This window comes from Carex rostrata, chromosome 5, assembly GCF_964058835.1.
Source record: "Carex rostrata chromosome 5, lpCarRost1.2, whole genome shotgun sequence".
NCBI lineage: Eukaryota > Viridiplantae > Streptophyta > Magnoliopsida > Poales > Cyperaceae > Carex > Carex rostrata.
Genome location: NC_135922.1, coordinates 4,069,986 through 4,096,542, shown reverse-complemented (window position 1 = coordinate 4,096,542; position 26,557 = coordinate 4,069,986). Strand labels below are relative to the sequence as shown.

The 26,557-nt window shown below is 32.2% G+C and overlaps 2 protein-coding genes across 3 annotated transcripts in view; one reads left to right on the top strand and one right to left on the bottom strand.

Moving 5' to 3' along the window:
* LOC144554689 (pectinesterase-like) overlaps positions 1 to 16,369 on the bottom strand; it is a 34,329-nt gene extending 17,960 nt beyond the window's left edge. Inside the window, exons 1-3 of one of the 2 annotated variants that reach the window (XM_078303011.1) lie at positions 15,866 to 16,369; positions 15,282 to 15,764; positions 8,209 to 9,022 (exon numbers count right to left, since the gene is read on the bottom strand). In XM_078303011.1, the coding sequence (XP_078159137.1) occupies positions 8,328 to 9,022; positions 15,282 to 15,764; positions 15,866 to 16,304 (1,617 nt within the window). In that variant the 5' untranslated portion in view covers positions 16,305 to 16,369 and the 3' untranslated portion in view covers positions 8,209 to 8,327. Of the gene's footprint in view, positions 1 to 8,208; positions 9,023 to 15,281; positions 15,765 to 15,865 lie in introns of those variants that run through there. The other variant, XM_078303012.1, reaches the window with a different exon arrangement.
* A 5,257-nt stretch (positions 16,370 to 21,626) lies between these two features.
* On the top strand, positions 21,627 to 23,883 carry LOC144554690 (putative pectinesterase/pectinesterase inhibitor 41). Its single transcript, XM_078303013.1, has 2 exons — positions 21,627 to 22,586; positions 22,947 to 23,883. The coding sequence occupies exons 1-2, from the start codon at positions 21,665 to 21,667 to the stop codon at positions 23,636 to 23,638; spliced, it is 1,614 nt and encodes a 537-aa protein (XP_078159139.1). The 5' UTR covers positions 21,627 to 21,664; the 3' UTR covers positions 23,639 to 23,883.
* Positions 23,884 to 26,557: the final 2,674 nt, after the last annotated feature.

The following is a 26,557-nucleotide window of genomic DNA, read 5'->3' as shown; positions in this document are numbered from 1 at the left end:
TCATGAGAATTTAGTACTATGTTTCTGTTCATGTACCAGATTTCTCCTTTTCCTTGTACCAGTATATTGAAATCTTTCCTATTGCTTATGTTTCTGTTTTTAGTTTAAATCACTAGGTCCCTCTTTTTCATAAATTAATTTTCTCTTTTCTCCTTGTGACAATGAAAAATGGTACTGAAATAGTCCATGTTGTCTTGCTTAGCGCATGAGGGAATTCCAGTGTCCTTTTCTTCTTCCTCATTAATGCTCTCTTCATTGCAAAAATATGGTTGTGTAAAGAGTACTCCCAGTCTTTCTTTGATCTCTTATATCTTGACAGGAGTTTTTTGTTGTGGTCTGTTTGTGCCCTGTTTTTTCTTTTGGTGAGAACTCTCTTTGTTACTAGCAATTGGACGTTGGAAGATAATTAATATTATGTGCATTACTTCTTATCTAATTTTCAGAAAATCTCATTTAATTTCAGGTTGGCAACTATCAACACTGTGTACAGCAACTGAATGACAAGAACAAATCAGGCTATGTCGAAGCTTTAGTTGAAATAATTAATTGACTTTGTCATGGATACATATATTTTATCCCGTTATTCATGTGTTCATTTTGGTCAATTTAGAAACAATTTCAAGTTTATCTTTAATTTATGAATGTTCCAACAGACTTTGAATTTGAAATAGCTGAATTGTATTGAAACAGACTTTAAGCCTTCAAATTAGGGCTCCAAGTCTGGTTATTGTTGGCCTTCAAGAGTACCAAGTAATATAAAGAAAGGCTCGAGATAGCTGTCATAGTAATCACTACTTGAGTCAAAGGCTATAATTTCATTAAATCTAAATGCCTTGATATCAAAGGCTATATCTTCATTAAATCTAACTGCCTTGATATAATTGATACTTTCAAGATTATTATGTACTGACAACACCTAGGCTAGCTGGCACACAGATAAACTGCAATTCATATCACCTGAGTTCAGATCTGGCTTGTCCGATCTGCTTTAGCACGAATAAAGAGACTCCGTACATTCCACCTCAAGATGGATTGGTCTAAAATTTGATCAGACCGTCCGGATCTAAACTCAAAGTTTGAGTTACTTCATAGGATCTGGAATCGATGAACCGAGATAAGACCAAGATAATACTGCTGCAGTAACTTATTTTTCAAATAAGACACATTTAAAATGCTGTAAGGCTTCCAAAATGCATTACAATTAAAACCAAGTTCTTGTAGAGAAAGTAATTCAAAATTTATCAATTCAGTATTATTAATTTTTATCAGCAGTTCATTATTTTTAATTCGCACCAAGCCTGATTAATAGTATATTTTTGCGACAAAAAAAATCTACAATTTCCATTTTTTTTGTTTTATAAATTCTAATGCCAGTTCAAGTAAATTCAATGCAAATACATTCCATTCCATAGTTAAAACCATAATTTATATTATAGTTATATTAAAAATATATATATATAACTGATATATATGAATTTCTATCCTCTGAGTCAACTAAAAATTTGAGTTTAGATCTAGACCATCTGATTTAAATTCACATGATTTAAATTCACTTGCATTACAGGCATTGGCCGAATTAGACCACATTGGCCCAGATTCTGATTGAACAGTCCGGTGCTAAACTCAAAGTCTCAAATGGTGCATTGATGCAGAGGATGCGGAACTATGATGAGAACCAACAAACCACCACTGAATGCCCGAAGTGTTCTCATTATGATCAGAGCGGCCATGAAAAGCATCAAAATTGGAGGGAGCCATTCTATTGTGACCGGAGGCAAATGAGAAAAATTTAGTGTTTCAAACATCGCTTTTGCGAATGCTGCCGCAACCGACTTTCTCACACATGATGATTATCGCACTTTCCATACTTTGCATCCCAATTCAGCGACTTGGTCAAGTGCAAAATAACTCTAGTTCTGAGCATAGCCTTTCTAATGTGCAGAGTTCTTTTTGCAGTAACAATTAAAACTTTACAAACATTAATTCCTGTTGTGGGGGTTACAATTATAACATTACAAAAATTAATTCATGTTGTGTGCTAGGCCTTTCTAACACAGAAAACTCATGTGGTAACATTCCAGAAATTAATTCATGTGGTAAGCCCATTTATGTGGTAACCTTACAAACTCATGGGGTAACCTAATCAGATACACACACACACAAACATGTTGTGTGCTAGGCCATTCTTGACACTTGATACATTTCCCGCCAGGTCAGAGGCAGCAGTTACTTTGCACTTTTGGATTGAAATGCCGGTGTTTTGGTTCAGGTCCTCTCTACCCTGAGCAAAAAATATGTTGCTCTGGTTCCGGTTAGGTTTTTGTGCGTACATATTGCAGTTTTGGAACACTACTGCTGCGTTACCAAAGTAAATTTGATTGTCCCGTAAATGTCGCATTCCCGGAAAAACTGGCGAAAGGAGTGAGTGTAAAGAGTGTCTTGATATCCGACAACATCGGTAGAAAACCGAGAGATCGGAGACAACTCTTACGGCTACGGCTTGGTGCTTGCTCGGACCTGCCGAGTTCTCAACCGCGTGTTAAGTCTCTTGCAATGAATCCGTTACCAACTACAGCTGTTACAATTGAGCAATATAGAATTGGTCAATTTTTGTAAATTTTTTGAGTGAACATTAGTTTCTAAAATACAAAATATTACTGTTCTTTTCATTGAAAAAAAAGCAGGACAGACAAATAAAAAGTTTAGCATGTGAGTCTATGTCCGGAACAGCATTCAAGGGATTAGATTGCCCCCACACGGTTTTACTTTAGTTATAATATAATAATATCTCAATGCCATGGGACTATTTATTCTGGTCTATACCTGGGACCGTATAGGTCAACAAATACAACTTGAATGCCTACCTTCAATAAATGTACTTACTTTTACGGACCTTCAAAATATGATAACCTAAACATGTTGAAATTCATGTATGGGTAGGTATGTAACAAAATCACACTTTGATACACAAGATATGTCAAGGTATGGCACGATATGTGTGTCTGTTACGTATTGTGACTATTATGTTTCATTATGTGATTATTTGAAAAAAAAAACTTGGTATAATACGTTATGCGAATTGGTCTAGTAATATAGGGCACGACACATGGTTACACAAGTCCTCTGTAATTTAAACCTTTAGATCTTCATCTAATGATTAATTTTAAATAAACTAACTCAAACTTTAAAAAAAGTAGTTTAATATGACCAAATGTGATATGTATATTCATGACGCGATTAACATAATGTGACCATTCATGTATAGTAACTATCTATCGCAATTTAATCATGACACAATACATGACTCAAGTCACAACATAACTAATCACAACACCTATTTAAATTCCTATGTATGATTCCTACGTAGTCTATTATAAAGTAGAAATAGAGTGTTCCTAAGTTCACCAAGTCTTTTTTGTGAACTCAACTCTAAACTTTATCATATTGACTTTAAATAGCGAATCCAAACTCATTTATCTTACGAGTGATGCGTCTACATGTAAAAATTTTCAATTTTTGAATTAATTTTGTATAGAATTAAGTGACCTAAAAATGTTCAAAAATTGAATGCATTAAAATTAATTTATAAACATTCTAATTTTAATTATATTAATTAATTCGAAAATTTAAAATTTTTGTTTGCAGATGCATTACACATAAGATAGTAGATGAGTCTTAATAGTTTAGTTCAAAAAAGGCTTCATAAACTTAGAGACATGCCCCTAGTTCTACTCTATATTATAATAATTAAGCAAAAGTGAAATGGATATGGAACCGACGGAGATGAGGTGAGATGTGGTGTCTTATCCATCACAGAGTCACTATCATATACTGAACATAGATCCCACAGAGATGCACTATTTATTCATTTCACTATATTAAATGAACACCTCAGCTCATATCAAACAAAACCCCACCGACTCTTCCCTTTCTCGTTACTATGCAATTCAAACCGTTTGATCAAATTACATTGTAGTTGATTTATATATATATGAACCGTCTAACAATTTTCCGAATAAAACCGAATCGGTTTTCTTTTAACTATTTTTTCTTGAAGATGGAATCATATTAGGGTTGTTGAAATGACAGTTCACTTAAAATTGAATTAAAATAAATAAATAAAATTATTATTTGGCTTTTAAAAATTCTCATCAAACTAATCAAATTAAATGTGTCAGCCGAATAAAAAATAAACTAAGTAAATTTTAGTTTATTTGAACCGAAATAAGTACTATTAAACCAAACAAAATATTAAAAAGTATGTAGTTCAAAAATTCAACCAAGCTGAACCAGTGGCGAAGCTAGAATTTTTATCAGAGGTAGACAAATATATTTATAATACAACTAAATAGGAAAACATATATGTTACAAAAAAATTAAATATAATTAAAATTACAATATTAATCAAAATAATAGAAATGAACATAAAAAATTGTAACTTAATCAAATATTTATAACAAACATTCTTTTACATATCACACATTAGTGTCAAATTTAAATTAAACAACAGAGCCACATAAGCATTACAATAAATTGGATGTTTTTCAAATGGTTATGTAATTTATAAATCATCTATAATTTAGACTAGGTGAAAACAAAAGAACAAAATATATCCTTCTTTTATAAAAGAGATATATTTATCCAATGTAAACAACTAATTTGAAGTTAATTCATATCTAACCCCCCCCCCCCCCCCTCTATTTTTATTCTCATCTATTTTCTTTGCAAACACTATCATCATTTTTATTTGAAAAATAGAATAAACTGGAATAATTTCTTGATTAGGTTATCTTTGAGCTTTGCTAAGCTCCAGTTAGATCAAGTCATTCATGGATGTATAAATTATGCATGGAATTGGTATAAAGTTCAAAAGTGTACCAGTACCAGTCACAGGCTCACAGTCATTCATGAATGTAAAAATTAGAGTTATCTTTGAGCTTTGCTAAACTCCAGTTAGATCAAGTCATTCATGAATGTACAAATCATACATGTTAAACTCTATTATTGTCTAATTTCCAAAAAAAAAATTAGGGTTATGAGCAAAGAGGCGGTACCGTAACAAGTATGTGGTAATATGTAGCAATATGCAGTAATATGTGGTAATATGCGGTAATATGAGGTATCATACAAACAAATACGCAGTAATATGTGGTTGATTATGCAGTAATAATATGCGGCCGAATATGCGATGGTAATATATGGCTGAATATGTGGCCGCATATGCGGAACCGCATACATATTTCTATCCGGATTACAACTGAATACGCATATGTGGCCGCATAGACCGCATTTTACTACACTGCTCTGCTATTTATAAATTAAAAGGGTAGCATACTAGCAAGTTGGTTAAGTTAGCGGGTTAGAACTTAGAAGAGTAGTGGATAGCGCTAATTCAAATTTCTAAATAGACAGATTTAATTGAGCTAGACTGGTCAGAGGTAAGCAAATTTAATTTTCAGAGATAGGCAAGATTTGTTTTTTAACCTGGTCTAAATTAAAAAAATATAAAATTTCAAGAATAGGTAACTGCCTATCCTTATCATATGCTACCTTCACCACTGAGCTGAACCATTTGTACTGAAAAGCTGAACCATATTTAACCCAAAATTTGTCGATCGGTTCGTTTGAAAATCAAATAAGCCAAATTCAATAAATTAATACCTTTAGGAATCATAGGACAAGCCAAATTGTACTAGATTTTCCTTAATTTGATATTATTTTTCTGCGCAAAATTGTACTAAATTTGTAGTTTGTTTTAGTGCAATGCACAAGATTGGGCAATAAATAAATATTGGATTTGTCATTTTTAAGCGTGTTGCACACTTGCACTAGATACATCTCTGTCCTCACCACGTGAGTCTCTGAACAAACTATTCTCCTTATTTTTTATTTTATAAGTATTATTTGTTTATAAAAGGAGGATATCATGTTCAAATGATTAAGTCCATGCACTATTCACTGCAAATTTACCTCAAAATTTTTATTCCAAACAAAGGTATAAAATGAGCACGAAGGCTACTCGATTTATATATCCAAGTTCCGTCTTGATTATATGAACATTGTTTTGTGCTAAGCATAATAAATTATGCAGGCTCATAATCTATCAATTTAAATAATAATACATAAAATGTTGCAGGCTCAATATATATTTGTAGGTCTGAGTGCAAAAATCACTAGTTCTACTTTTATTTTCCGTTTTTTCTTGTTTACTGTTGTAAAGGGATTCAGTTGTAATATTTTATATACTAGTACAAAACTATGTAACTAGTTTGTTTTAAGAGTGAGTCTATGGTACTATGCATATTACGATTTGTTACTGTGCTACAGCTCTATATTCGAGTTTTCAAATCCTAACGGTCGATCCGAACCGTTCATCTTGTTCTCCATATTAATATGTGTTTGGAGACCAAATTTTACATTTTTTGAAAATTTTTTACTATTTTTTTAGATTTATTGAAAATCACTGTTTTTGGATGGTCCAGAATTTTCAGATCAAGTGATTTTCTAAATATCTGAAAAAATAGTAAAAAATTTTCAAAAAATGTAAAATTTGGTCTCCAAACACATATTAATATGGAGAACAAGATGAACAGTTTGGATCGACCGTTAGAATTTGAAAACTCGAATATAGAGCCATAGCACGGTAACAACCCGTGATATGCATAGTACCATAGACTCACTCTTGTTTTAATTAATGAAAATACCTATAGTTTTAAACAAAAAAAATTGGTATTTAGATTAAATAAATTTTACTCATTAAACATAATTTGTGTTTGGCACCATGAGACTTATTTACTAATTATAGAGCACCAAGTTCCTTTAGCACATTATAATTTGAAATTTCAATTTTGTTAGTATAAAAAAAAGAGGAATTATAATATAAGGGGAATACAAAAGAAAACAATTTAAGTTTATCTTTATGCATGCAAATGGAATATTATTTTATGTTTTTTTTGGTTGTGCGTGTGTGTGTTGGGTTGTGGGGGGGGGGGGGGGGGGGGGGGGGGAGATGATATAAATCTTGGATTAAAAGCCAATTGCACCTTTCAGATTATACTATACACATGTGAAAGTGATAAAAAGCATATCACATGACACTCAAAAAGTTTCATAATAATTAAGATATGATTTTCTCTCTTGTTTGGTGTTTAAAATTATATTTAGTGAACTTAATATTCTTAAATTTACTATAAAGCATATCATGACACTCCAAAAGTTTCATAATAATTAAGGAGATGATTTTTGTTTTTTTTCTAAATTTAAAAAAGTTACATTTTTGAAATATAATCATGGGATGAATTCAATAGTGGATATAATTATATTTATTAATTATCATGAGTTGGAGCTTTTAGTGGGACAAAATAAAGTTGTTGTTTCTTTTCCCGGGGAACACCGATCTAATCTAATAGTGGAAAACGTAGCATGACCAATTAAAAGTGCAAACTGAGCCTAGAAACTATACAAGACATGTATATATATGGACATATTAATCTGATTAGAACTAAGGTTCTCAATATTGATGAAGCATGCAACAGTCGATTTTTGAGCTGTTCCTCTGGAGGCTTTAGCCAGTTAGAAGACTTGAAGATTGTGAAGTTACAATTTGATGAATGGGAGATAGAATAGGTGTAGCTTTGTTTTGTGTTTGTGTTTTTTTTTTTTAATTCCTTCATTTGGTTGCGTCTATATCTAATTATCTTTGTGAGGTGGAAAGAAGGCAGTGGGAAGTTCATGTTGAGGTCCAATTCGATGTCCTCCCCAGCCCTTCTGGCCCAACTTTGAGAGTCTACCGGCCCATACAAGGCCCAATACTGTCTCAAATAGGCCGTATTTAAGGCCTAGTACTGATTTTTTTTATTTATATGGTGCTTTTAGACCTGTTTGTGCTTCACGCAATTTAGGGCCCAATTACCAATTAGGAGTTTAAATGGATGCAGCCATAGCAAATTTTATGTGGTGGGTAAATTACCCTATTCCGACATAAATTTTATACCAAAAGTCTTGTTTAATAAATTCTCAATTGGTATACAGAACATTGTCAGTTATCTGAACATATCAGTTGGATTTAGTTAAGGGATATACAGCAAAGTGTACTTCTTCTTTTTCTTTTCAAAACTAAAAGGTGTATTTGTTGGTGCACAATTTTGAGTTCCTTTCTCATGCATATTCTTCATATTCCTATCTTGAATTATCAACATTTCAGCAAAATTTCAATTTGAAAGCATCTTATATTTATTTAAAAAATCCCAATGTTTACACAATCATTAACATTAATTTTTTTTTCTCAAAAATAAACATTATAATAAAAATTACAATTATGCCATTAATCAATTCAATCCGGCCATGAATGGAACATTTGTCATACTGATCCACTGGTCCCCTTGAATAAAAGAAGACACAGTGAACTGATCTGCCTCCTTTGCACTGGTAATCACCCGATAACCAGGCCACGTGACCCGCTTCGCAGTGTTTGACCCAGGACCCGTGTTCAAGTACTCCCCATAATATAACGTGCTAAGTGCGAATGTACCGCTCCACGGCAACCAACCCGAAGGATCAATCAGACTGTCAAGATAAGACTGCATGAACACAGTACGAGAATATTCCTTCCATGGCCGACCTAGATATGTCTTGACACTTGATACATTTCCCGCCAGGTCAGAGGCGGCGCTTACTTTACACTTTTGGATTGAAATACCGGTGTTTTGGTTCGGGTCCTCTCTACCCTGAGCAGTGAAGATGTTGCTTTGGTTCGGGTTTGGTTTTCGCGCGTACATATTGCAGTTTTGGAACACGACTGCTGCGTTACCAAAGATAAAGTCAATTGTTCCGTAAATGTCGCATTCCCGGAAAAACTGGCGGAGGGAGTGAGTGTAAAGAGTGTCTTGATACCCAACAAAGCTGCATCTGTAGAAAACCGAGAGATCGGAGCCAACTCTTACGGCTACAGCTTGATGCTTGCTCGGACCGGCCGAGTTCTCGACCGTTAAGTCTCTCGCGATGAACCCATTGCCAACTACAGCTGTTACATTTGAGCAGTACAAAATTGGTCAATTTTTGAAAAAAAAAGAAAATTAGTGAAATATTACCGTTATCTTTATTGAAAAACAAATGCACGACAGCAAAATAAAAAGTTTAACATGTGAGTGTATGTTTGGAACAGCATTCAAGGGATTAGATTGCCCCCACACGGTTTTACTTTAGTATAATATAATAATATATACCTCAATGCCATTGTATACTATTCATTGCATGTGCTCTCTACCTGGGGACCGGTTAGGTCATCAAATACAACTTGAACTCCTATCAAAAATAAATTACTTAATTTTTACCAACTTTAAAAATATGATGAATAACCTAAACATGTAAAAAAAATCATCTGTGGATAGGGATGTAACAAAATCACACTTTGATATATAGGATATCTCAAGGTATGACACGGTATGTGTCGGTCATGTGTTATAATTTGTATATTTTTTACATACTGTGATTATTTAAAAAATTAATACAACACAGTACGATACAGGGTCACACAAATATTGTGTGACTTGAGTCGAACATAATATGTACGTATTGACGGTGCAATTAACATGATGTGACTATTTATATACAGTAACTTTCCATAATTCAAGTCAAAACAAGTAGGTATTCAAATATATATGCATGATTCCTACTTAGTATATATTATATTAATTAAGAAAAATTGAAATGGATATGGAACAGACGGTAGATGAGGTGAGATGTGGTGTCTTATCCATCACAGAGTCACTATCATATACACGACAGAGATGCACTATTTATTCATTTCATTATATTAAATGAAGACCTCAGCTCATATCAAACAAAACCCCACCGACTCTCCCCTTTCTTGTTACTATGCAATTTAAACCGTTTGATCAAATTACATTGTAGTTAATTTTTTTTTATATGAACCGTCTTATAGTTTTCCATATAAAACCATCCGTTTTTAAAATTTTTTTTTTTAAGATGGGAATCATTAGTTGTTGAAATAACCGTTCAGTTAAAACCAAATTAAAATAATTAAATTAAAATTTAATTTATTAGGTTTTCAAAACTCATACTGACTAATCAAATAACACCTTAATAAAAAGATACGAAGTAAATTTTGATTTGTTTGATTGAACTGGAATAAGAGAAATTAAATCAAACAATGTATAAAAAATCCGTAATTAAAAAATTCAACCAAATTGAACCATATTTAACCAAAAATTTGTCGGTGTGTTTGAAAAATCAAATAAACCGAATTCAATAAATTAACAACTTTAGGAATCATAGGACAAGGCAAATTGTACTAGATTTTCCTTAATTATTTATTAATTTTCTGCGCAAAATTGTACTAAATTTGTAGTTTGTGGAAGTGCAAACAAGATTGAGCAATAAATAAATATTTGTTTTGTCATTTTTAAGTGCGATGCACACTAACACTAGACACATCTCTGTCCTTTCCACGTGAGTCTCTGAACAAAATATTCTCCTTACTTTTAATTCTATAAGTATTATTTGTTTATAAAAGAAGGATATCATGTACAAATAAAAGCCAATTCCACCTTTGAGAATGTACTATACACATGTGAAAGTGATAAAAAGCATATCACATGACATTCAAAAAGTTTCATAATACTTAAGGAGATGATTTTTGTTGTTGTTTAAATTTAAATAAGTTACATTTTTGAAGTAGAAACAGGGGATGATTTTAATAGTTGATATAATTATATATTTTTTTAATTATCATGAGTTGGCACATTTAATGGGACAAAATAAAGTTGTTGTTTCTTTTCCCGGGGAACACGGATCTAATCTAGCTAATAGTGGAAAACATAGCATGACGAAAGGTGCACAATTAGTCTAGAAACTATACATGACATGTATATATATGGATATATTAATATATAACATTTGACAATATATAAAATATACATGAAGACATTTATTCTTAGGACAGAGCCACATGCCAGCACCCAATAGAGGCATGGCACAAGATTAGTATATATTGTGCACAAGATTAATAAAATTATTCATTTTTAAACCATTTTAATAAATAGTAAAACAAATTAAAAAATATATAAAATGTGATCTCCAAGCATATTTTAATATAGATTGAACATCTAATGGTTTGGATCGACTGTTTGGACTTTAAAAATCAGAAAATCAAATCGTTTGTTCTGAAAGCTAGAAAAAAAAACATTTTGAGCTTTACCAACCTATATATATATATATATATCAACTTCTATTTCTCTGTCTTCATATCAATCCCCAAAGGTAGTAGGCCATGGGACCATATATAAACTCACTAAAATATTAGAGCATCCCTCAATTCTATAATTCATTGGATAATTTAGAAAATTAAAATCAGAGCTAAACAAGTTACGGTAATATAATTTTATTTTATAAGAAGCTAAGATGTATAAATATTAATGAAAATTATAAAATATAAAAGATTATGTTGTTAATTTTTAATTTATAAAGAAGAAAAAAGAATTCACTCTTCAATTTTTTCAAAAAAATAAAATATGACCAATTTAAAATAAATTATTTTTGTCCTCATCTTTATAAAAAAAAAGGATAGTTTTGATGTTGGACAAACATGTTAGAAAGATTTTATAGCAAGATAATTTTTTTGCCTATAGAAAATATGATAAAAGAAGAGAGAAAGAGAGAATATTTGTGGTTCTTCATGAGTAGAAAGATCGGTAAAGAAGTCACCGATAAAAAATAATTCTATGTTAAGATCGGTAATGGAGATACTGATCCAAATCCAGTTATGTTTTTTGTTTTCAATTTTCTCTATTAAAATATATAACGTTTTTAAGAAAATAGATAGAGTCTTTATTTTAGCTCTATCTATTTTCTTAAATATGATCTATATTTTAATAGAAAAAAATTAAAACAAAAAAAGAACTGGGTTACGATTGATCTCTTCTACGGATTCTAACATTGAATTTTTTTTTTTTTTTTTTGGATCAGTTGCTCCCCTACGACCTTTCTAGTGATGAAAGATGGGTACAAAATCGTTGTTTTTATTAAAATTCTGTACCATTAAAAAACAGCGATTTTGTACCCATCTTAATAAATAGCAAAAAAATTTCAAAAAATATAAAATTTGGTCTCCAAGCACATTTTAATATAGATTGAATATCTAACGGTTTGGATCGACAATTTGGACTTTAAAAATGAAAAAAATAGATGTTGTAACTTTGTTGGAACTCAAAAGTGTTGTAACTCGATCCCTCCTCATATAATATAATACATGTATGTATATATATGTATATGTATATAAAATATAATACATGTATAATATATGTATATACATATACATATAAGATGAATGCTAATGTTATATGTTTATAAGTGAAAAAAAATGTTATATGTTAATAAGTGAAATATGTTATGACATATAAATAATTGAGGAGGGATCAAGTTACAATAATTTTTGAGTTACAACAAGTATTTTCTATATTTTCAAAGTCCAAATTGTCGATCCAAACCGTTAGATGTGATCTCTACAATAAAATGTGCTTGGAGACCAAATTTTACATTTTTTGAAATTTTTTTTACTATTTATTAAGATGGGTACAAAAACTAGTCAAATTCATACCATTGAAATTTGTACCCATCTTAATAAATAGTAAAAAAATTCCAAAAAATATAAAATTTGGTCTCCAAGTACATTTTATTGTAGAGATCACATCTAACGGTTTGGATCGACGATTTGGACTTTGAAAATGTAAAAAATGCTTGTTGTAACTTGTTGTAACTCAAAAATTGTTGTAACTTGATCCCTCCTCTAAATAATTCCATGATCAAATTTTATACAATTTAAGTATCCTTAGGTGACATAACAACAACCATCAATTTTATATCAGATTCAAATCATTTTATAAACAGTAAAACACACATCAAATTTTATTATTTTTGTAAACATGATATAATATATATGCATCACATATATCATACCTATAATATTAATTTTCTCTCTGTCAACATATATCTATTAGACAGTATGAGTATAAGGAAAGAAAAAAAATGTACTAAATCAGTACTAGACACCATAAATTCTTGTTTATTGAACCCCCAACATTGTTCATTCAAAAGAATCAATAAATTCTAGTTTATTGGCTGCCAGCTATAGTTTGTTTTTGTTATTATTAATTGTTGCTGCATTTTTTATTATATTGGTTCATATTCATGTTTTTTCTTCTTCTTATTCTTATTGTTGTTGTTATTATTATTATTATTATTATTATTATTATTATTATTATTATTATTATTATTATTATTATTATTATTATTATTATTATTATTATTATTATTAATTTTTTTTATTGTTGTTGTTGTTATGATGATGATGATGATGATTATAATTATAATTTTTATTAATATTAATATTATTATTAATATTAATATTTATTATTATTATTATTATTATTATTATTATTATTATTATTATGATTATGATTATGAGATATCGATAATAGCTAGTAATTGGAGGGAATTAAGTTGACACTTTGTTGAACATTTATTAGCTAAACAGGTCTCTTATAACAATTAATTTAAACCACCACCCCGGCAGCCCCCATAGCCGCTATACATATATCTATAATACAGTATATATACTGTAGGGGGTGGGGAGAAATATTTTTGAATTTTGAATTTTTTTTTTCTGTTTTTTTTTGTAAACCTATGAAAAATAAATATGAATTTCAAAAATAAAACCTAACATCAAAACAAATTTGAATATCTATATTCACAAAATTAATCTAATAAAAATATATAGTTGGATTTATTTTCCTCCACCCGGTTCATTTAAACTATATATTTTAAACTATATATTTTCTAATGTAGATTACACAAAATTAAACATATTGAATAGGTTAGATTATAGCAGATTTATTTTGCAAAATCCGAATTTTTAAACTATATATTTTCTAATGTAACATATTCACAAAATTAATCTAATAAAAATTTGAACCGGGTGGAGGGAAATTTCAAAATTGGGTTTTGAATTAAAGTAGGTCGGATATAAGGGTACGGGTACGGGTAAGGGTAGACGGGTACCCGGGTAGGGGTAAGGTCGGGTACGGATAAGGTCGGGTACGGGTATGGTCGGTCCGGGTAGAATTGGGTATTTGCCAAAAAAAACGTGACCGGCCCGGTTTTTGCCCGTACCCATGTACCCGTTTACCCGACCTATACCCGGGCTTGGGCACGGGTACCCCGGACATAGGGTACGGACGGGCAGGGTAGGGGCTGCCCTAGGCGGGCAAAATTATGAGACGATAATATCTTTATAAAGGCGAGTACAGCCAATATTTGATTGGATTGATTTTAGGCGTATAATTTGTGCACATGCAGTAGGCCCACAGCCCCACATGCACTTTGCACTATTGGTGCTATAAATGGATCCAATAATAGTATTTTGTCTATCATGGCACGTGTCATTTTGACTCTTTCTTTGCTTTCACATTTCAACAAAATAATACCCTCAATAAACCGACCCCTAAACTGTGCATCTGACATATATTAGCTATATATGTTCATCTTTGCTTTGGTCCGTGACAAATCAATCAATCAATAGTTTTTATTTATGTCTGGTAGCAGAATTCCTTGTACCAATAAAATTAGTGATGATATATTTGGGAAAAAATGAGGCAGCCATGGTAATTTGAATATTATAGATCCTGAATTTATATTTTATTTTAGAAATTTAAATAGTTAATTCTAACTGTTGAACGTAATTTTTATATAAAAATATACTTGAATATCAACTTCTACATTTTTATTTTTATTTTTAGATAGATAGAAAATTATTGATTTTGAATGGTCCATAATTTCCAAATCAAGTGATTTTTTAACTATTTAAAAATAGTAAAAAAAAAGTTAAAAAAAAATGTGAAATTCGGTCTGAAAGTACATTTTATTAATATAAAAAAAATGTGAAATGTCCAGATTAACTTTTCGAACATTTAATATGAATCCATAGTGCATACTGCATATATATCACCTATATATATAGCCTCACTCTGTGGCAAACACGTAATTTATCTACTAATGTTAATACATATAATTATTCAATAATTACAGCGATATATCCTTATATTATGTCATTGTAATAATGTTTATAATATATTTAAATTAGTTCCTCTTCTAAGTTCTCTATTAATATATAATTAACCCGATGGTCTGATTATTCTGACATGCTAGTAATTAATGAATCATAACATATTTATACACAATTTATAAGAAGAAAAAATGGTACTGACCTAAGGTGGCAGACCTGAAGGTGGTCCATCCATCGACAACATTTCGACTAGCCTTGATCACCGTCTTGCCAATGCCGTCTCCGATGAACATCACGTTCAACATACTCTTCGTCACCTCGACATTTTCCATATACGCCCCCGCTTTTATGTAAATAACAAATCTCTTCTTGCTCTTGTTTGGCACCGCTGCAACCGCTGCACTAATCGTCGTGAAGTTCCCGCTACCATCCTTGGCCACGGTTAAATCGGGCACAATCGCTGTTGAATTGGTGGATGGTGCTTGTAGCAATCTTCTGTCAGATGGCCGGACCCACCGAGGAAATTCTCGGTGTATCGTGCTGTACCCCTCGAATGGCTCTTTTTTCTCTCTCATTTGCCTTCCATTTTGTTTGGGAGGAATCTTCTTAACCATGGCCAAAGAGTTGCTCACTAGGTGCGATACGTGGTGAAGCCGGCCCTTGATGTAATTCCGAATGTTTTCACCTGTTATTTGTCGAGTCTCGATCAATCAGTTACGGGTTATGTAACGATCGATAGCTCTAATATATATAATGTGGCTAAAAAATGAAGCATAAATAATGTACCTTTGATGTTTTGGAAGCCGTCGAGGCACGTATATTGGTTTGTCATGGTAGCTGACAGCACTGTGAGCACATCATTGACATGAGCATTTGGTTTCGACTCGAGGTTCGACACGGCAAGTAACAATTGATCTAATGACTCATCGAGCAACTCGAGACAGTCATTGATGGCTAGTTGTTGGATCGGTTCAAGAGTGCGGTAATGGAGGTATGCCGAGCAATTAGCGGACGATGCTTTTACTTCATCGACCGTCTTATTGACAACCGAGCATATCACTTGCGGTAACGATTTCTTTGAGAGGTTAGGGATTGTGGAGAGTGAAGAAGCACATAGCTCAGGGTATAGTGTGCCTTCACAATGTGTGTATTGTGAGGAGGCTAGAGAAATGTTAATGCATTGTGCAATTGAGAGCAATAGGAGCAAACTTAGAAAAGGTTGCATAGTGATCAGTGAATGTGTATGTGAAGAGATAAGGTGGTGTAATGGATTGAGGGGTTGAGGATTTATTTATACATGGGTTTTGAGTTACAAGAGTTGGCGGTGCATGCATGTGATAATAGTGTTGGATATTAAGGACTCAAATAATGAAAATAAATTACAGTGTTACAATACGGTTAGGAGGCATTCATTCAATGTTTTGTTCATGCTTATATGAAAAGAAATACATTGAACCAATTAATTAATTAATGGTCCCCTTTGGAATGATATTAATTTAAAAAATATCAAGGATTCGAATTTACAAGTCTATTTTTTAAGAGTTGTCTTAATTATATATTGAAAATGGGTTGTATGCCTGATTTCCCAATTATAATTGTTTTATACTCTGGTTAATACCAGTACCATTGTTAGAGATACATCTTAGATACCCTTCTTTCTTTCTTTTTTTCTTTTTGTTATCTAGATACCATTTTTATCAAAGTCAAATGTACATATGATTATGTTAATTGAGAAATATTTTTACCAAAGTTAAAGTTAATTAGGAATTTGTTAAATTTGTTATACTGTAATTATTAGCTATATAGTAAAACATTAATTTCAATTGTCCTTTCGAAAACTATATATCAACCTTCAACTTTAGATAAAGAAAAGCTGAATCATGCATTCATTAATTCATGATAAAGATAGACAGATAGACGTGTAGTTATTGACTTTTTGAGCATATGGATAGTGGGTTTACAGAGTATTAGATGGTCTAGAACCGATCGTACTGAATTTCTCAGGGAAGTACTGTTAATAATGCTTTTGTTGATTCTTTGTAAGTTTCGATTTTGTACATAAAATCAGGGCTGTATATATAGTAATGAAATTCATTTGTTGTATATATCATGTACCACTTATTTTTCATAAGATAAAAAAGAAAACACTACTCCAAAAAGACCTCTGCACCGACCTTCAAACAGTGACGGTTCTAATGTGTCACAACTAGTGTAAAAACTGCGTGGCAAAATAGTGTAAATAAGAAAAACTCCACACCGACAAGTCATTTTATATATTATTAATAGGTCAACAATTGAATAGTTTTTAACCTGAGTTAGCATTATTTGTAACTACTATTTTGAAATAGCAGATATATATATAGCAACTATTATATATATTTGTCTTTTATTGATAAGCTCATTATTCTACTAATCTAATCAAAAATTGAGTTAGTCATTAATAACTATTTTTTATTTTTGGATTAGCGAGTAATGGGTACAGTTTATAAAGAATAAATTAGGTCTTGAAAATGGCATACTGTTTAGAAAGCTTATTAGTAGCAACTACTAACTTGATAGTTAGAAATAATTAGGTTTAAGTAGTGGTAATGAATTTGTGATTAATTAAATGGATTCCTGAATAGTTGCCAAGGCATGCATTAGCACCGAATTTTGAGGTTTTGAATTTCCACAAATGTATATTGCAGTTCAGTTAGTGACTTGCTTAGGTGTCAATTTGGAGAAAATCCTGAAAAAAAATTATTATTTATTGTTAATTGTAAAAGAAACTAATTTATTATTAATTGTATAATTAAGTTAAAAGAAATTAATGTTTATGAATGAATAATCAATTCTTCATGAGTTCATTTGTATGAAAATTGAAGCAATAAATGTATTATTTTTTCTCAGGCCCAGTGGGCTTTGTACTTGTCCACAGGGCCTTTCTCATTAGGCCTACAAACGAGATTTTCATCTGCAATTTACTTTCCCCATCTTTTCTTCTGCACACGTGATAGATCATTATTTAAGGGGGAATTTCATGTATACCCATCAAAAACTTTGAAATTACGTATTTTTCCCTCTAAACTTCAAAAACTGATAAATTTATTTATCCATTTTATTGTTTTTTATATTAAAATTCATTCTAAATTTATAAAATACACATTTTACCCTTTATTAAAAGCATAAAATATCTATCATATTGAAATTTGAATCCGAAGGATTCCTTTATCGTTTGATCTGTGCGCATCGTATTAAGATATGTGCGTGACTCTTCAATATCCGTAAATGTTTGCTTCAAGGTTCGTGTTGATCTAGCACGCATAGATCTTAGAGCAATTTTGATCCATGCGCATTGCAATAAGATCTGTGCACGTCGCTTCAGTATACGTGTGTGTTTGTTTCAAGATTTGTGAAGATCTAGCATGTACTTATTGTAAAGCAATTCTGATGGTGGAGGAATCATTCAGATTCAAATTTGAGTCTCATTAGCGTTTTGAGCTTTTAATAAAGGATAAAATTGGTATTTTATAAATTTAGAATTAGTTATAATATATGATGTCTCTAAATTTGTGTGTTTTTAAGTTTAGATTGAGAAATACGTAATTTTAAAGTTTTTGAGGGTATACAATTCCCCCATTAATTAATCCATTGTGAATTTTGATAATTTCAGCAAATTAACCGTTGTTACAAATATATGATGTCTCTAAATTAATTGCAACAAGATAAAATTATAGAAACTTTTAATTGGAAGTCCCCTTTATACAGGAAAAATAATTTCGTTCGTTAGAGAAATTTCGCTTACAGATTGCTAGCAATGCTAGCGGTTAAATATTTCTTCAAGCTTTTTTTGTTTTATTTGTGAATTATATATAAATAATTTAACTAATTGCTGATGGTATACTAACAATTAGTTCGTTAGCAATAAGTATGAATCATATACAAAGGTAAAATAATCAACCATTGATCATAATGGAAAGTGGATTTGAAAATCTACCGGTTTGAAATTTGTAACTAACCAATTCATTGTTCAAAAACAATGAAGACCCAAGAATTTGACTGTTAAAAGGGTTGTTCAAAAATAACAAAACCAGTTTGGCAATTTCCTTAATCTAACTTCCTATTCTTACAAAAGAAAAAAAAATTACTGAATTAACTTAAGCAAGTTCTCGGTGAAATTCTTTTTTTTTAGAAAAAAATAATGACTATATTTTGAAATTCTAGCTGTAGTTGAAATTAAATTATGACATTGAAGTTTTATAATATTAAGCACCTGTATTTTTCAGAAAAAATAAGATTGGATTTCAAAATTAGAGCTGGAAACTAGTAGTGTAGCACTAGTTGTTTGGCAAGTTGCAGTGTACAGATCATCTAAGAATGGCATCTCTGGTCAAAATTTGACGGTTTGAATCACTGCGGTTCCTCAGTCACTGGATCTCTCCAGTTATAAAAAATCTCAATTACCTAAATATGAAATATAACGGAGGATAACTAAATTAATAATGTGATACATTCCTAGCAATTTTTTTTTCTCTTTTTATTAAACTTTTTTTTGTACATAAGAGTCAAAATTGATTTCCTTTTTTAATTAAGTCCAATTATAAAAGCAAATACCAGCATACATTTTACGATATATATATATATATATTAAAAATAATATCTTTCAGAATAATTACTGTCCACACATTTTCCAAGCAATTAGTAGATATATATTTTCTTATATTTCTGGAAAATGAGTGAAATATATATTTTTATATATTGGGTCCAGTGGAATGGAGAAGACATTCATCCCACTAAAGACTGAATCAGTGGGCAATCAACCAACTGTTCAAGTCAAATAAAACAGTCACCTTCAATTCAATTCCTTGCCCTCCATGGCTCCATTTGTTTGGTAGATTTTGACTTCTAATTGAATCAAATTCCCAAACAATCAAAAAAAAGATTGAACAAATTTTTCAATGAATTAAATTAATCATTTCCATAATGCCTAATTAATTAAATTTGTGGATAGTGGTCAGTCAAGTTAGATAAAGCATTTTATTTTAAAATTATACTTGTGTATGTATACATGGATATATCCAAAAATCCACTAATTGCAAGTTCCATTATACAAATTAAATTAGTGCTTCACTAAATATTTGATTGATGGTCACTAGTACAATGTCCTGTGTGCCTCGTCGGTGGGACTTTCGGCGCACCGAACAATAGCTCTATCCTAAATTGCCATTAAATTATCATGATACAGGCTGTTAAACATCTCCAAGAAATTTCCCCAACATGGCATCATTTCCGCCATTTAGTAAGCTGATGCACTATATATACTTTTAATGTTACTATTATCATTGCAACTATTTTTAGAATTCAGCTTAATTAATAGAATTATAATTTATTTATCTGAGAAATCAAGAATTTCTTGCTAAAATGTTATTTTGTTTAAAGGATTCGTTGTAATAAATTACTATTTATCATTAATTCTTCATATCTCTATTAATATCTAGAAACAAATAAATGTGAGATAAATTGCCTGATTGTCATTAATGCATATTTGACTCACTTTGACCTATATATTTTTTTTGTTAATTGGAAAGTTTATTTTTTGACAGTAACAAAGTTTTGAAACAGTGCATAGAAAAAATAGTTTTAATTGTGACAAGAATGTATTTCTGGTATCAAAATGACATCAAAACAACGATCAAAAGTTTCAAATTAAATTTGAACTATAAATTGTGGTTAAGATTCAGCGTTGAGTCAGCATCAAAACCAGCCTCAAAATTAATTATACAAAGAAACAAGTAATAGTTGACACACGTCATCTTAAAAGTTGCATCAAGCTTTATTATAACAAGCATTTTGCTAGCAACCAAACACCCACATCACTCCACTAATCCCTTCCCAACACAAACTTTATACAAATGAAACAACATAATCAATTTAAAATCATCATCACCTACTAAATTGTGTCAAATTCCACATTATTTTTTGTAGTAGTACATAAATTGTGTCAAATTCCACATTATTTTTTGTAGTAGGACATGAGGTAGAACACAAAATTGATCATGAGTCATCTATATATATATATATATATATATCAGATTCATTAATTCAGACCAGAAGATTTAAATCTTTTTTAATCTAAAGTTAACAATAACAAAACATATTTTGAATTTGTAACATCTTATTTTTTAAATGAGACGTCAGAAATATGACAGACAGCCATATATCCACTCAACCTATAATTTTCATAAAATGCAACTTTAATTATGTAGAAATAATTGAATAGATAACCAAGTAACAAGAGAACAAAAAACTTTTCTACCAAATCCCACATTTCATTCTTTCTTTCTTTCTAGAGACCTTCAAAATACTCAACAAAACAGCTGTGAATCTTGACCTTCGCAATTGCATTTATTTACCTTATACGCGCTTTTCATCCCAATTTGCCCAATTCCCGTTGACTCCAAATTAAATAATCCAAAATTTATTCAACCACTGTCAAAGGTGATGAAACCCCTGCCATCTCTATATAAATGAAACCTCACCACTATTCTCTTCACATCACAATTCCATACTGCATTTCCTCAATTTATATAGAAGAAACAAAAAAGAATGGCCACATTATCCTCTACAATTCCATTCCTCATTCTACTCTCTTTACTCTCCTGTGCATTATCCGACCCGGCAACACCGGTGTCGCCGTCAACTGCATGCAACTCAACCGTCGACCCGACATTTTGCCGGTCGGTTCTGCCCCCAAGCGGGTCGCAAAACCTCTACAACTACGGTCGCTTCTCCATAACCAAATCCATATCAAATGCAAACAAGTTCCTTGCACTCATCAACAAGTACCTCTCTGGCTCCTCCAAGCTGTCTCCCTCGGCCGTGTCTGCTTTGCACGATTGCCAACTTTTGTCGACACTAAATATTGACTTTCTGAACTCAGCTGCCGGCACACTCAGTTCATCCAATACACTTCTAGACCCACAGGCAGATAAGGTGCAAACCCTTCTATCGGCTCTTTTAACGAATCAACAAACATGCCTAGATGGCATTCAAGGAGCCGCCTCGGCATGGTCGGTAAATAAAGGTCTAACTGTGCCAATATCAAATAGTAGTAAGCTATATAGTGTCTCGCTTGCACTATTTAACAAGGCTTGGGTGCCGAAGACCAAAAAGGTGAAACCGAAAAAGGGATTCACCCCTTCAAAGATACCTATAATCCCTAATGACCGCCGCGGCCTTCTAGAAGCATCAGATGCTGTGATGATCAACAACATTGTCGTGGTTAGCAAAGACGGCACCGGGAACTTCACGACAGTCTCGGATGCAGTAAATGCATCACCCGATAACCTAGACGGAACGACCGGTTACTATTTGATATATGTGTATGGAGGTATTTACGAAGAATATGTCAATGTCCCGAAGAACAAGCGGTATCTTATGATGATTGGAGACGGGATTAATCAGACGATTATCACCGGAAATCACAGCGTTGTCGATGGCTGGACCACATTCAACTCGGCTACATTTGGTATGTATTCAACTAAAAGTAGATATTTTAGTTCCATTTTGGATCTTGATTGTCGATATAAAACGAGATATTAGTGGTGCAAAGGATAAAATGGGACCAGTACTCTGAGAGACCAAATTCTAAGAATGTACAGTTGTTTATTGGTACTAGATAACAAAATAGTATGTGCACAAGATAAGGAAATCGAATATAATATTATTGCAAAATTCTCAATGAAAGTACAAACTGAACATGACACATTTGTAATGTTACTTTATGAAATCTAAACACAGGTAAATGTAAATTAAAGCTATATTATAGATTGTAATTAATCATTTTTTAAGAAAAGACTTTGTACTAACATTTTTTTTTCAATTGCAGCTGTTGTTGGGCAAGGGTTTGTGGCTGTAAACATGACTTTCCAGAACACTGCGGGTCCCGCTAAGCACCAGGCAGTGGCTGTGCGAAACGGGGCCGACCTGTCAGCCTTCTACAGCTGCAGCTTTGAAGGTTATCAAGACACCCTCTACACACACTCCTTGCGGCAATTCTACCGCGAATGCGACATCTACGGCACCGTAGATTACATCTTTGGCAATGCAGCTGTAGTCTTTCAGAACTGCAACATCTATTCCCGACTACCAATGCGAGGTCAAAGTAACACCATAACGGCACAGGGTCGGACTGACCCAAACCAAAACACCGGCACATCAATTCAAAATTGTAAGATTTCAGCTGCACCCGACTTGGCCGGTAGTCCCGGTTCCACGATATCATACCTAGGCCGGCCATGGAAGGCATACTCAAGAACAGTTATCATGCAGTCATTCATAGATAGTTTGATTGACCCGGCAGGATGGATGCCGTGGGATGGCAATTTTGCTCTGAGCACCTTGTATTATGCTGAATCGAGCAACAATGGACCCGGGTCAGGTACGAGTAAACGGGTCAGTTGGCTGGGGTACCATGTGATCAATGGCACAGATGCGGGTAACTACACAGTGACCAACTTTGTTTTGGGAGATAACTGGTTGCCTCAAACGGGAGTTCCTTATCTAAGCGGTTTGCTCTAATTAAAGTGGTCAACAATTCAACAGCATCTCATTGACTATGAAGAGTAACATACTTGGATTTCATAGAATAATAATGATTTTTTCTTTCTTTCATACTATGTTTGATTGATTTTAATTGTATATTAGTTGAATGATGTAATTAGGTATGATTGGACTTCTTTCAAATGCTGCTTGATAGTTTGGTTCATAGTTTAGTTTGTCCAGTTATATTTTGGTAAATGATTCCTCTTGTTTGTTTGTTTGTCCATTTATTTCTTCTTCCTATTTGATTCAACTTTGGTCATAGAATTTGGATATTCTTGCTTACTGTACAAAGACTTGTGATTTGACTTGGTCAAACATTTCGAAGAGCAAGCTCTTTCCAAACAAAAATGGCTAAAACATTGCATATATATATATATTAAATAAAAGAAATTGGGCTTTTTGCTGGAGGCTTCCCTCAAATATTCAATTCGAAATATACAAGTACATGAAAAAAGTGAACAATATCTAAAAATTGAAATGACATTTTTACCCATATCCCATCCTTCTCTTTTCACAAGTCGTATTGGTTTTGGAATTATGGCAAAATGACATTTTTACCCTTATCCCTTCCTTCTCTTTGTTTGAAATTATAGCAAAATGTTCGCTCTAGGAACAGTGACCACTTTGTCCTTGTCCATCTCCTCTGTGAAGATTACATAATGCTGGACTATACATAATAGATTAATTCATTCAGCTAATTTAGCTGGTAAAATTCATTTATGCAGATACAAAATTATCTCTGTCTTGAATTTAGTGTCATTAAACTATGTGATGATATTCATTTTTTTCGATTTTTCTCGTTTAATTAGAGCATTATTAAGTATGAGATTTCGCCAATGGTAGTATAGATTACAAATTTATTATTTTACTTGAAACACACCATAGAGAAATTGATTGTGAATGGCTTGGAATTTAATTGTAAGGTTCTTACCAAAGATAGCAGTAGCTTGCCAGTATTTCTGTAAAAATTCACAGCAGAACCTACATGATGATAATGTCTAATTAGGAAAAAAGAAGGGCAATATTACTTAAAGTTTTCATGTTTGTTAGAGAATAGAGACAACACACCTATGACTACTGTCAAAGGTTGGTTATTAGCATTTCTCTTAGGAGTTTAATGATCAAAATTAATACAAAGAATCCTTTCATATACTCTTCTGTTTACATGCATTAAACATGGTATCAGATGCCTTGTTTCTTGCATATGACATAACTTCCAATCCCTGATCTGATCCTTACCAGTACCTACTTTTCCTTACCAGTATATATACTCTTCTTTGCGATCTCTGATCTGCTCCAAATAAAGCAGTTCTAAGCAAACAAATCAACTCCAAAATAAAAAAATAAACTCCTCGTTCAAAATGATCCATAAAAAGAAAGTAGAGATATAAATCTGTTGCAACGCAAGGTCTACTCCCCTAGTACTAAAAAACCTGGCAGCAGTCCAGAGCTGTGCAGACTTCTCATCTCAGAATCATCACATCAGATTAAGATTTGTGCGTAATATCTTGGACAGCCGAGATTTAGAAGTCTTGAGTTTGATTTATATAAGATCGAAGGATATTATATAAGATCTAAGCCTTGAGTTTGATTTTATAAGTTTCCAGCGTCAATTGGGTAAAATCCGAGAATCAACAGGGCTGGTAATTGGGGTATATCTGTAAATTATTAGGGACTATGCTGGTGATTTACAAACTTTAATGGGCTTATGGACAAATTGTCCTTTTAAACATGGTTCCGAAACTCGGAATCGGAATCGGAATCGGATTTTTGACCATGGAATTGGAATCGGATGAATCGGCCGGAATCGGAAGAATCGGATCGGTAACTCGGGTTTTTTCGACAGACGCTTGTTTTGTAGCCAAAAAGTAGAAAAAAATTGATAAAAATAATTTGCATGCTTTTTAACACCGTGAAGAACAATGGCAACGGGTCAGAGCTGTCAGATTCTTGTTAAGATTCACACAAACTTGATAGCACGAATCTTGAAGCAATACGTACTAATCTAACATGATTTTTTGGAATGATGATCAAAATATATCAAATTTCATTTTTTGTGAAACAGGAAATAATGAAGAAAGATTATAGACATCATTATCAAAAGGTTTAACCCACATTGAAATTTCTTAAAAAAAAAAAAAAAAATTGTATTAAAAATTAGGAAAAAAATTGTGAAAAAAATAATTTGTACAAAGTATTGCTAAGGTCATTTGTTCACCCCTAAAAAAAAAGAAAATAGAGAGTATATAGAAAATAAAAGAAACCAACAAAGAAAAAGGAAATAGTTAAAAAAAAATCAGAAAACAATGAATAAATGGACGTAACCATTAACAAATGAAATGGAGAGGATAAAAGGAGAAAAAAGTTTGAATTAGATCGAAGCAGCTTGCAGAGAAAAGGAAAGGAAAAAGAGAGGGCTGAGAGCGGTTCACATTTTTAACAGCTGTGGACCATCTAACAGACTCATGTTTCTCTACGAACCGCGACCATGCAAGGTGAAGCACAACACTGTTTTCATCTCTCCCATTTAACCCGACAAATGGAGCCCACCCTAATAAGCCAATCAATGCCTGTGTATTTCTTAGCTTCTCACATCTGTTAAAGGGGTCCCATGGTTCATCCTAGCGGTGTACATGCACCATGCCCATTTGCGATTGAAGACCCTTTCTTCTTCATCAGAAAACCATTTGAAAATCAGAAAAAATCGGAGAAATTTAGAATCAAATTCACCAAGAATCAAGTAGGTGAGAATCGGTCCAGGTAGAAGAGAATCGGCTCAACTCGGACTAAAACTCGGTTGACTCGGACCAAAAATCGGATAACTCTGCCAAGTCAAGCACTGTTCATCCGAGTTTTACTGAAAAACTCGCATACGCGCGAGACTCGAGTAAAACT

Bases quoted from the DNA above. Each gene is read 5' to 3' on its own strand.
- LOC144554690 (XM_078303013.1), top strand. From the start codon at position 21,665: ATGGCCACATTATCCTCTACAATTCCATTCCTCATTCTACTCTCTTTA. The intron at 22,587-22,946 runs GTATGTATTCAA...TTTCAATTGCAG, and splicing joins ATTCAACTCGGCTACATTTG to CTGTTGTTGGGCAAGGGTTT.